The sequence below is a fragment of the Pongo pygmaeus genome, chromosome 1, assembly GCF_028885625.2.
Source record: "Pongo pygmaeus isolate AG05252 chromosome 1, NHGRI_mPonPyg2-v2.0_pri, whole genome shotgun sequence".
In the NCBI taxonomy this organism is placed as follows: Eukaryota; Metazoa; Chordata; class Mammalia; order Primates; family Hominidae; genus Pongo; species Pongo pygmaeus.
In genome coordinates, this window is record NC_072373.2 from 87,298,718 (window position 1) to 87,312,177 (window position 13,460).

Sequence of the window (13,460 nt, forward strand, 5' to 3'; positions counted from 1 at the left end):
TGAGGGAATTACCTCATGAGAAAGGATGGGAAAGGAACTACCTCCCACTGAGAAAATAGCATGCTCTTCCTCCCCGCCACCCCTCGTAATCTCTTTATAATTATTTATTTGCTGGGCAATGATTGTGGTTAGTAGGGCCTGTTTAGCTGCCTGCCTCTCAGTAAACTCTGGGGGGATTATCAGGCCCCAGTGTTGGCAGCTGTATTTAGACTGTGGCATATCAGTGCGTCTTATTTTCAGACAAAGCTCCAAGGCAACAGTAAAAATCCCACTCAGTATCTTGTTATATAAACAATAGCTCTGCTCAGCCTTCTACTGTAGCTGTTCAAAATATGGGCACAAAAGTTGATTTTAATTTTACTTTGCTTAGTGCTGTTTTCACCACTTTGAAAATCTTGATAAGCACCAAAGTGCTCTGAGCATGTGGAAAGGCCTGGGGAAGGTCAGTACGGTGTGCAATAACACATAATAAACAAATTAACTTCTCTCCTGCACGAAGTGTGAACAGTCATGACAGAAAAAACAGGGTGCTTTCTTTTGAGGCTGACCTGGTTTTCAAGAAGTAGGAATGAAGGCTAGGGAAGGGAGGTATGCCAAAGAGAGAAAAAAAAAAAAGGAGAGAAAGGAGGAAAGGGTGGGAGAGAGAGAGATTGAGAACACAGTTAGACACTCCTTGCTTTCATTCCTGGCTCCCATGGACACAGCCGAGAAGGAGCGCTGTGGGCCCCTCTAGGGACAGGCTAGAAGCTGGCAGGCTTCTTTTACCCACAGAGCTATTTAGAGCTCTGGCCTCTCCAGCAGGGATTGGTGCCATGGCCCAAGGAGCCAGCATTCCTGACCAGGGGAGGTAGGGAGGGACGAAGAGAGCTTTCAAGTGTATTTAACATTCTCCTCGCAGCCCTCTCCATCGGTCTCCCTCCGTCCTTTCTCCAAGCACCAGACTCCTAAGTTTACTGAAGAAAAATAAGCTCATTAATCAAGATTCAGCCTGACATAGCTAAAGAAACAAGACATAGTCTCATGGTGAAAACTCTGGATTTGGAGGTAAGTTCTACTGGCCCTGTTCTTTAATAAAAGTTTAGTCTATACTTTAGACTCTAAAACAAGTGCCTTAAAATGCATTTCTTTCCCATGTCCTGACCTTATCTTCCTTTTTAACGTTAAGCTTTTTTTCTGTATTATAATCACCAAACCTCAGCCGGGCGCGGTGGCTCATGCCTGTAATCCCAGCACTTTGGGAGGCCGAGGCAGGCGGATCACGAGGTCAGGAGTTTGAGACCAGCCTGGCCAATATGGCGAAACCCCACCTCGACTAAAAATATAAAAAGTTAGCCAGGCGTGGTGGTATAGGCCTGTAGTCCCAGCTACAAGGGAGGCTGAGGCAGGAGAACCGGTTGAACCCAGGAGGTAGAGGTTGCAGTGAGCTGAGATCACACCACTGCACTCCAGCCTGGACAACAGAGTGAAACTCCGTCTCAAAAAAAAAAAAAAAATCACCAAACCTTTTATTGACAGCAATCTGTTTATATCCTGAGCACATGTTGTGCTCTTAGCTCTGAGAAAAGTATTATAGAGACTCAAAGGAGAGAAAAATGTGTCCCTACTTAGTGCTATTTAGAGGAGAAAGAAGTAGGTGTGGGCTTAGACATCAGGGTACATGGAGGGAGGAAAGCATCTAAAGTCTGAGAAGATGGGTGAGGACGAGAAGTGGAGCTTTCGCCCAATCTAAGCAGCTTCCCCGGTGTTGCCCAGACTACTCGTCGTGGATGCTGTTCTACTTTATAATCAGGATACCCCAATCTTCCACTTTTCGAGAAAGCCCCTTGAGAGTAGGAACTGTGTCTCATTCACCATTACTCTTAGCTTTTAGCATAGCACCTGGCATACAGTAGGATTACAGGCTAAATGAACCTACACATATGTGAATTAACGAACTGGCATGGTGCGGGAAGGAATGGCTGTGTCCTAAGTTCCTAAATCCTCTCCAGACCTCTGAGCAGCCTCTTTGGGAGCCTTTAAGAAACAGTAAAAGAGGCTTTTCTTATTGGGCGAATAATGCCTGATATATGTAGACTGCCTTTTTTCTCCCAAAGAGTTGTTCTTACACTTCTCACTTGATCTTCATGGAAATCTGACTGGGAGCTGTGTTGGGAGAGCCTATTGTATTGCATCACTATTTTATTGACAGGGAGGCTGAGACTCAGAGGAATGACTACCCTCAATCCTTCTGTGTTACTCTGGAAACTCATTTAACAATAGTGTGATTTCATCTGACTAGGCACCTGTGGTTTCAGAAATACCCAGGTTCAACCACTGATCTCTGATTAAAAGCCGGGGGTCACTATCCCAGTCTCCCATTTATCAGGTTATTTGTGATACCTTATTGTCTCTAGACCATAAAGAAGATGGAGAGGCACATGGTCAGGGGACAATTGTATAAGCATTTTGATTTGGAGAGGAAGAATGCCAAGCAGGCTGAAGCCAGACTGGACCAAAGGCTGCAGAGACTGAAGGATATTTGCCTCTACCATGTGAAATTGCTGACCTGGGAGCAGAGGCAGCTCCAAAAAGAACTGCAGAGGTTGCAGCAAGGTAAGACTTTCAGACTGGGGAGAAGGATGCCCCAGAGGCACAGCAGGACAGCAGGTCCATAACTCCGCTGAGGCCCTTTCAGAGCCCTGAGTGCCAAGACAGCAAGAGCTTTTGATCACAGCCAGGACTTGAGGCTGCCTAACCTTCCTTGTCCCTCCCCTGTCAATTACATAGCTCCCCGCAGCAGCCTACTCATAAGCCTTCTTGAGCTAACATTTCTCAGGCTTCCAGTCACTGCCATCTTTCAAGTTAGCTCTTCCTTGCTTAAATCCTTCATTTTCTACTTTCAAATTTTATTTTTCATTTTGCTTTTCTTTCATTATCTGGGCTGATTTGGTTTCACCCCTTTTTAAATATCTGATCTTTCTCTTTTGGATCTAACAACAATTTATTGAGCAGTTACTCATGTGCAAGTCACTGTCCTAGCCCACTTTATGAAAGTTAAAAAAGAAAAGAAATAAAAAATTTCTCTGGAATTAGTACCTCAGCTTCCTCCAATGTAAAATAAAAGTATTTCCTACCTTATGAAGTTATTTGAGGATTCAGTGAGCACTTGGAATAGTACCAAAACATAAAGAAAGTGCTATATAAGTGCCCACTCTTAGCAATTAAAAATTGTTACACAATTGAAACCCTTCTACTGTCTTTCTTTGTTGAAAATTGTCACAGTTGTACAGTCTGTAGAAACTGGTTCTCCTTTGTTCATCATTAAAATAATTAGATTTTAATATTACTTAAAAATTCACCACAGGAAAGAAATATCTCGGCTCTTGAAGACTACATCCTTTCTTACTGAAGGCAAGTGCCAGAACTCAGGAGTCTGAAATGGACAGACCATGTTCAAGAGGAAGGCCAGGTGCTATAAATGAACATAAAATATTTCAGGTCAACACAGCTTATACATGACATAAAGGCCAAGAGTAATAGCCAAATGTCTAGGCTGGGAATTCTTTCTAACCTCCAGCTTTGGGTTTGAAAGATACTCTGAGCAACTAACTGAACTCCTCTGCTTTCAATTTCCCTGTCTGCAATAAATGGTTAAACCAACCTAGAATGAGAGCTTACATACTGGAAAAGGGTCTTAGAAGCCATTTGGTTGATTCCCACTCTTATTCAAAAAGGACACTGAAGATCAGATGCCTACTCTCAGGAGGGTGTACAAAAGGCCAGGCCCTAGTAAGTGGCTGTCCTGGCTGAGTAAAGAGTTGGGTTGGAAAGAGTATGAATCAGGAGGCAGAAAACTTTGATTCAGGTGCTTCTGCCTCCATGTCCTTTGGGAAGTCATATACTCTCTAAGTCTCAGACTTCTTGACAGTAAAATCGGGGATACAGGAAGGAAGCAATATGTATTAAGTCTCAATATTTCTTAGGCACTGTGCTAGGCAATAGTTTTCCACGATTCATTTAAATGGAATTGTTATTGAGATTCAATGATATGCCAGTGAATGGATTATTTAAGATGCATGTTGCCAGTCCTTTGAGTCAGCAGGTTAGAAATCAGGCTTAAAAATCCACATTTTTAACTGAGATGATACTAAGGTAGATTATTCTGGGACAGCTGTATTTCAGACCAGACTTTGCAAAACAGCTACTCAGGTAGTCTGGAACGCAAATATGAAAAACCATGGTCTCTGCCCTCAAGGTGCTCATATTTAAATTGGACAGTAGTTCTGCTTATAAAAAATGATGATCAAAACTGCTAATTGAGTTCTTCACAAAGTAGGGCAGGAACATAAAAAGGTTCCTGTGTCTATCAAAGGACTTTAGCTAAGATTTCCCAAAAGACACAGTGTGTGAGCAGAATCTTAGAGGAGGAGAAGAATGGGGGAAAGGGTGGGAAGTTTGTCAGGAGGACGTATGGAATGGGGCCACTCCCAGCAGAAGGAATAGTATGTATAAAGGCACATACATGAGCACTGCTTGCCTCAAATAGCTCAGTACTGCAGGTATGTGACATGGAAGTGGGGAAGAGGAGAAGGTGTAGGTGCAGTTTTCAGAGACAACACAAAATAGCCAATGTCTCCAATCCAATTCAATCATGAATGGCTTCACAGGTCTTGCAAAAGAGTTGAGAGTTCACCCTGTAGGGTTTGAGACTGGTGAAAATTACTTGCTCAAATGTTAAAAAGATCATTCTGGATGCAAAGTTTAAGGTAAAATAGACCTCAGGCTATAGTCAGAGTAGACCTGATAGAATTACAAAGTTCAGGCCATGGTTTCAAGGCCTAAACTAGGGCATCGGTTAGGTGACAAAAATGAGAAGACGAGCATCTCAAGATATTTAGAAAGTAGAATTGTCGGAGCTTTAAGACTAAATATATATCCAAGGGTAAAGAAAACCAGAATCAAAAGTATATTACCTGGCACAAAGTAGGCACTCAAATGAGCTTGTCAAATCTGGTAGCTGGGTGGGCAGAAGTACCATACCTTCACAGAGCGAACGTTGGAGAAACATCAAGTTTCAGAGAAGATATGTTCATTTTTGAACCTATTGGCCCCATAGGTCTAAACTTCAGAAAACAGACCTTGCTGGGAGAAGTAGCTCAAAATCCCTCAATTTATATGGAATAGGTGAAGTTCTTACATGGAAGAAACCCCCATGAAAGACCCCAAGGAGACAGCAAAGGAAGAGAGGCTCACGAATTCTTCCTTGCTCTGATCACTTCACAAAGAAGTGATCATATGAAAGAGTATTAGGATCAATGTGAATTCTAGGTTCCCTAACTGGTCATATTCCGTCTGCTTAGTGCCTACTGACTGAACTGTAGATTTAAAGAGTTCTCTCCCACTAGAGCAAAACTAGTCCAAGACTTTCAACTCTAAATGACCAATTCATGAGATGTCTTAAAAACTAATTGAGTTCTCCATAGCAGCTATGACTGCAAGATGCTAAAACATCAACTCAACAAGTGAAAAGTCCACTTAGTCATGGCTGGCAGTTGCAAACTCACAGGTGGGTAGGAGGTCACATAATTGTGGTGAAGGAGACAATCCACTCACACCCAGTCATTTTGTTTTTGAAAACATTGTGCTTGCCAAGTAAAATGTTCAAAGGAAACCTCCACGGGCTTAGCCAGTTTAAACCTCTGATCTTAGTGTTTCTAAATCCTCTTTAACATATACTAGGCAAACACTGGAAAACTGCTTTAAATTTTCCATTTCCATCTATCACACCAGATCAATCTAATGTGTAATATACACCAAGGTTTATACACATTGGTTCTCTGAAAGCCCAGTTTGCAGAATTATTTTTCTTCTTCTTATATTAGTTTTCTAGGGCTGCCATAACAAAGAACTACAAACCGGGTGCCTTAAACAACAAAAATTTATTGCCTTACATTTCTAGAGTCTAGAAGTTCAAAATCAATACGTCAGACATGTTGGTTCCTTCTGAAAATTGTGAGGGCAGGCTCTGTTTCAGGCCTCTCTCCTTGGCTTACAGATAGATGGCTGTCTTCTCCCTGTGTCTCTTAGTGCTCTCCCTGTGTGTGTCTGTGTGTTCTAAGTTCCTTTCCTTATAAGGACACCGGTAATATAGGATTAGTACCCACCCTAATGACCTCATTTTAATTTTATTTTCTCTGTAAAGACCTTATCTCCAAATAAGGTCCCACCCTGAGGTACTGGGGGTTAGGACTTGAACATAAAAAATTTAAGGACACAATCCAACTCATAACACTTCTTAATTAACTCAAAGCAGAAACCATGAAGAAAAAGTTCTCCTCTTATTTGGGGAATGGAATTCAGAAGAGACCAGAAGATGTTCTCATGTTCTCACCACAGGGAGGACAGAAGCACAGAGCCCCACAGGCTAAGAAGATGAGGTAAGAAATTGATTACTAAACTCATAGGTATGACATTAAGTCCCTCTTCCCAACAACCTCTTTAAACTGTTTCCCTGAAGAAATGCTCCGTTCCCCTTCTTAAGTGAGACACTTTCCCTACATTTCCCACCCCATTGTTACCACTCAGTTTCACCCTCCACCCCATTCCCACCTATATTACCTTGGCTGATACTGAAGGGGGCCACATTCTAATAAGTTGAAAGGTCTAAAGAAGAGCCTCTTTATTGGTTTTCAGAGATCTTTCTTTTATCTCCTTTCTCAGAGCATTGGCAACCCGTATGACCCAAGACACATACAAAAGCAAGTCCCAGGTGCCTCCTTCACATGATGCTGGTCTCAAAGACCCCATGAAGAGCAAAAAGCAGCCACTCTCTCAAAATAACAGAACTGCCTGCTTCATAAAAGAGCAACCAAAAGCCCAAGAGAAAGATTCTGTGAATCCACCTAAGGACATAGACTCCAGCAAGGGCATCTCTGTTCTGTGCCAAAATCAAGAGGTTTCCACCAACACCATAGAACAAGGTCCTAGTTCCAGCCCAGCTAGTGATAGTGGAATGGCATGTGCTGATGAGACCAGATCAAAAGATGTTGCTGTAAATCCAGATGGGAACACTGGAAAACAAATTCCCCCAAATCACATGGAATGTGCAGGAAGCTTCAAGGACGAGTTCACAAAGCCAACCTTCTTAGAGTTGCTTTCAAAGGCCAGAAATGCCCATTATCTCCGGCACAGGGTCCCCCCTGAGTCTGAGAGATTGATTAGCATTGGGGAGATATTTGGGCATGTGGAATCCTCATCGTCCAGGGCAGGAAAGGAGTGTGAAAACAGGGTGCCCTCTAAGTTTCTTCCTCTCTAACCGTTTAACATAGCCTGACAATAACATATGCCATTATTGCTAAGGAAATGTGTTCCTCAAATGACTATATTAAGCAATACAGAGAAAAACAAACAAACATAATTGAATTACAATTTTATTTTAAACTCCATATTATTTTCCAGGAATATAATATTTCTTGAAGGAACAATGCTAATATATGAAAAAGGAGAGGAGGAATGAATCTTCTGAAAATATTTTAAGTGATATGTTTATGATGTCATCAAAAATATGAATATATATTGATGACTGGACTTGGGAAAACAGTAAGAGTCTTGCTTTCAGGGACTTCCTGTTTCCTCTAGAAGATTCTCATGGTGCCACCTGCTGGCAAAACGGCGTAGCTATTCTCTTTGTTTTAGTTTGATATATAGTAGTGGTAGGAATAGGAATGTGATTGTAAATATGTACTGTAACATGGTCTATAAAGAAAATCTGCTCTTTAACCACACCCACGTGCTCTCTTTGGAAGCCCTTTCCTTCTTTCCTTTGTTTACAGATAGCTCCATTTTAGTTTTCACCTTCCCACTTTCAACCTGCTCATATCAAATTTTTTGAATCCTATTGAAAGAAAAATGGGCAATCTTTTCCCTCTCGTATCTTCTAGAATCAAAGGATTTAAAAAACTTTTAAACATCTCCCAACATGCTGTCAAATGCATAGCAGACTCTATCAAAATGATTTCACTGTAAAACGAGAGGTACTAACATTGTTAACAAGTTATTGTTTCAAGTAGGTCTCTATGACTTGGGCTGCACTGTAAAAGAATCGATTAGATTTTGTTTCCCATCCAATGGATCCAAATATCACACTAAAAATAAGTAGCATCATAAGTCATCAGAAAACAATAGCTTTTTGTTAATGCATTTTAAACTTATTGTCTACCTAATGAAGTGTAGAATAAAATCATCACCACTTTTTATCTACACTGACTCTATTAGGAAAACCATCTTGCCCCGTAGGTCTCAAAGAAATCATGCCTCTACGGTGGATAAATTCAAATCTTCAGCCCAGTAACAAACTTTAATTCCAGAAGAATAAACTTGAGGGCCTATTTCATATCTGGCATCAATAGTTGATGTAACCCAGCCTGGGATATTTTGATGAAACAAGATTATTTAGCTCAGAAATGATAAAGGATCCCAACCTACTAATATTACAAAGGGCCTGAAATGAAGATTAATTCAGATTAAATTTATAGTTCATTAAATGTAAATTTGAAGTATATTTAATTTGAAAACATTTCATTTAACTCAGATTTAGAATTCCTTGTGTTTAAAAATAGTAATTCCTAATAGCTCCTATTTTTCAGTACCTCCCCCCATCCTGACACATTCCACACAGCATGCCAACTGATCCTCAAAACAATGCTGCAAAATAGTTTTCTTTGCAAAATAGTTTTCTTTATCCCCATTTTACAGATAAGGAAATTGAGGGAAGAGTGGTGGCAACTTGCTAATAGATGGCAGACTAGCATTTGATCTCTCCTCTACTCAATTTCCTTGCTCACGCTCTTTCATTACACCGCACTACCACCTATCTGAAGACAAAAACTTAGATCAAACATGTGAGAGTCAGTTTCATTAGCCCAGCCTCTGGCCTTCAATGGGGAGACAATACTTTATAGTGAAAGCAACAAAAGAAATCTGCTTCCTCCAACATTTTCTTCTATGAAGCAAAGCAACAGAAGAAGGCTGGCCATAGGTGACAGAACTGATTGATTCACGAAAACTTAACTTATTTGCACCAGCCATGCCTGGGCCAACAGGAATAGGCATACACCAATTAGAGAACCCCTTTGTAAACTGCGCAAGCTCTTTCCTAAAAGTTCTTTCTTCTTGTCTTCTACGCAAGCCTTGCCTATCGTCATCACAATTCTCCCTCAAGGCTGAGTCCTGAGTGAATGGTTTGTCACTGCTAAGTGGGTCTTTTCACTGTACTAGCTCTCACAGCGGGAAGGGGCCATCACAAGGCAGGAGGGAGCCAGCTTCAGCCCAGGCCTCTGCTCCACTTGGTTCCATGCCCTCTGTTCCAGGTCCACCTCACTCCTGCCATCTACAGAAGTGAACATTCTGCATGTTCCTCCTTGGTATCTTGCTTGTGTCTTCATATACATCTGACAGACCCAGATCTGTCTGCACTTCTAAAATCAATATTTTAGTACATGCTGTTTTAAATAATATTTCATGCATTGCCACAAAATTATACATTTAAAAATCTCCTAACCACCTAGATTTTATCTTCTTATCATTTAGTCTAATACATTTTCCTTCTTCAATACAATGGATGTAATACTCTGATTAGTACAACTTAACACAATCAAAGAGAACGCTGCTGCATGGAGCCTTTCTTGTGTAACTCATTAAATTCTAAAGAACAGTTTAAATCCTTAATCCTCATGTGGCACACAGTGCTCTAGGATGTCTTGCTGGCGACCAGTCCACGGTCACTTTACTTATACCAGTGGTTCTCAGCTAGGAGCAAATGTGCCCCCTGCCCCCAAAAAACATCTAGCACTGTCCGGAGATATTTCTGGTTGTCATAACTGAGGTGAGGGGGCTGCTACTGGAGTCTAGTAGGTAGGGACCATAAATTCTATAATACATTGGGCAGCCCTCTAAAACAAAGAATTAACAAGCTCAAAACATCAATAGTGCCAAGATTGGAAACTCCACCCTGTACCATTACGTTAAATATTCAAAAAACCTTCTGAGACAGAAAATCAGGGAGATACTTGCTGCCATTTTACAGATGAAGAAATTGAGGCACATGATAAGTAAAATAGCTTTCTCCATAACAGAATGTGGATGAGGAACAAAGACCAGGATACTCTTTTCCCATACTGTCCTCTCAAAGAAGATGGGGAATGACACATGTCTGATGGCTCCTGCCCTTGTTTTCAGTTAAGAAATGATTTCAACCCTACAGATACAAATCTTTAACATTCAAATTAGTAACACATGGTTAAAAGGGATAATTTATACTTCAATTTTGAGGAAACTTTTTATTCATTCATTCATTCATTCATTCATTCAGAGATGTATTGCAGACAGATGATCCCTTCCCCATTTCCTCCCCCATGAGGAAGAAGTGGCTTTTGCCTTGTTGCCTTAACTCATTCAATAGGAAGAGATTCCATTTCCCACCTAGAGGCAGAGGCAGCTGGAAACTTCCAGAGGTAGAGGCTCAGTCTCTCACCCAGCGTCCCCAGGTTCTGGAGGCTACTGAAGAACACCCTGAAGGGTGTCACAATCCTCAGTGTTGGGGGAAAGTTGGGTAAGTTTTTACCAGGAACACTGGAGGGACCAGCTCCTCTCAGGGTGAAATGAGCCTTGAAGGAAGGGCAGAGGGAATCACGCTTGGGCAAGTGTTTTGCCCTCACACCAAGAGTACCAGGGAAGCAGGGGGTACCAATCCAAACAGATGTCAGCAGCTCTACCTCACCAATGACAGCCAGAATAGCAAGCAACCATTGCAAAAAAAAAAAAATGGAGAGGAGCCAGAGGTGTGTGGACCATTGCGTGAACCAACTCATTCCCTCACCTCCATCCACACCTACTGGGTCAGGCATTCAGGCACTGAAGACAGAACAAGGGAGAGCGGGCAGCCAGGTCCTCCTTTTCTTCGTGAGGCCACTGCAGTAGAACAGAAGTTCCATGGGTGGAGAAGAAAGACTTTAAACTGGACGAGAACCGTAAGTAATAATAACCTAATTGCAGTTAAATGAATATCTACCAGAAATAAAACTTTTAAAACAGAAGTGCATGGAAGTTATCAGATCAGACTGAAAAAATATTAAGCAAAGTTGGTCATAGTTACTGGGGGTAAGAAAAGATAACCATTCCATATTTACACCTCACCAAACTGAGATTTCTCAACCTAACCTATATAAAGATGCATTGCATTGAATTGCACTGACTATAAGAAATACAGGTCTTTGGCCGGGCACGGTGGCTCACGCCTGTAATCCCAGCACTTTGGGAGGCCAAGGCGGGCGGATCACGAGGTCAGGAGATCGAGACCACGCTGAAACCCCGTCTCTACTAAAAATACAAAAAATTAGCCGGGCGCGGTGGCGGGCGCCTGTAGTCCCAGCTACTCGGGAGGCTGAGGCAGGAGAATGGCGTGAACCCGGGAGGCGGAGCTTGCAGTGAGCCGAGATCGCGCCACTGCACTCCAATCTGGGTGACAGAGCGAGACTCCATCTCAAAAAAAAAAAAAAAAAAAAAAAAAAGAAATACAGGTCTTTATTATATGGTCCTCATCTCAAATGTGGCTTGGGGCATGTGTGGCCCCCTTAAGATTTATAGGAAAAAAAATGTTTTACATAATTAGGCAAACTATACCCTATACCCTATACATAATGCAAACTATACCCTAACTTTTCCACCTTCCCACCACTATTTTGAATATGTTGCTGTTATATGTCCTAAGAGTAGCCATCATTAAAAATTGTAAATGAAATTTAATGTTATTAGTTAAATTATTTTGAACTACTCAAGTTTAATCCCATTGAACTGGTTGCATGAAACTGGGCAATGAGGAAACCTTCCTGGTAAAAGGAAAACACATATGAATACACATACAAAGACTCCAAATACACATAGCACATTTTGGTTAGAATCAAACTGAATACTCGCATGAACCCTCTCAACTCAAAATTATTAATAAAAATAAATCAGTTTAAAAATGAGTGATAAAATGTATACATGCTGTATAGATGTTTATGCAATTCACTACTGGAAAAATTTTTGAACACTCTTGCTGAGGACTATTTGTTCATAGTGAGATGGAAGAAATGAGACAAACAGCATAGACCAAGTGTTCAAAACTAAAGGACAAGAGCTAGGACTGCCAAACCAAGTGACTGATCCAGCTGTGGAGAGAGCAACAGAAAGTGAGCAAGCGTCTGCCTGCATCACTGAGACCCCAGCCTACTTCCCTCCTAGCTTCCCCTGGAGCTCCAGCAAGTAGGATAGTATGAGCAGAATAATAGTGATGCTAGTAATTATTTTGATATTATCAAATGAAAGAGCAGATACAATTTTACAGAAGAAGTATAAGAATTCATATTTGAATGATATTTTTTCTTAGAGGATTTTCCCCTCATTCTCCTTAGGGAGTACACACTCACACAGACACTCAGACCCACAACACTCCTTTTAAAAATGACCATAAAAAGAAGGTGCCCCCAAGGACTCAGATGGTAGTTCACTACAAGCGCTCATACCCGCAGTATGCTAGCTATCAGTATGCTGGTGGGAGGTGATCATGTTTCAGGGAACTAAGGATGAATGGCAGCCCTAATACACTTTTTTAAGTCCCAGCAAATTTGGGTAAAAATATTTGGCAGTGTCTTTATCCAGGTCCATCTGAAAAATACAAGCAAAATGAAGTAGAAGTTGGTGTGATGGTTAATATTAAGCGTCAACTTGATTGGATTAAAGGATCCAAAGTATTGATCCTGGGTGTGTCTGTGAGGGTGTTGCCAAAGGAGATTAACATTTGAGTCAGTGGGCTGGGAAGGCAGACCAACCCTTAATCTGGGTGGGCACCGTCTAATCAGCTGCCAGCACATCTAGAATATAAAGCAGTCAGAAAAATGTGAAAAGACTAGACTGGCCCAGCCTCCCAGCCTACATCTTTCTCCCGTGCTGGAGGCTTCCGGTCCTCAAACATCCAACTCCAGGTTGTTCAGGTATGGGATTCGGACTGGCTCTCCTTGCTCCTCAGCTTGCAGACGACCTATTGTGGGATCTTGTGATCGTGTAAGTTAATACTTAATAAACTCCCCTATATACATATATTATGGTGATATATATGTATATACATAAACACATGTATGTATATCCTATTAGTTCTGTCCCTCTAGATAATCCTGACTAATACAGTTGGGTCCCAAAATAAAGAAAAATAAAATTAATTAAGTTTGGACTAAAAATGACATTTGGCATAGTCTATAGGAAGAGAACTGAAAATCTGGACAGAAAGAGATCAGCAAGATAAGGCAATTCTAGGAATCACAAGGAACTTAAGAACATGTTATCTTGTGGTTCTAACTCCATCCCTTACCAAACCAAGTGGGACTTCTCTTAAACAGAAAAGCTGGCAGATCTGAGCTTTGTTGCCCCCGAATATCTTTGTTTCT

General features: G+C 41.3%; 1 protein-coding gene across 1 annotated transcript; it reads left to right on the top strand.

The window, feature by feature from the left end:
- The first annotated feature begins 876 nt into the window (after positions 1-876).
- CCDC190 (coiled-coil domain containing 190) lies at positions 877-11,072 on the top strand. The gene is made up of 4 exons (XM_054439264.1): positions 877-1,044; positions 2,394-2,592; positions 6,293-6,416; positions 6,700-11,072. The coding sequence occupies exons 1-4, from the start codon at positions 1,021-1,023 to the stop codon at positions 7,292-7,294; spliced, it is 942 nt and encodes a 313-aa protein (XP_054295239.1). The 5' UTR covers positions 877-1,020; the 3' UTR covers positions 7,295-11,072.
- Positions 11,073-13,460: the final 2,388 nt, after the last annotated feature.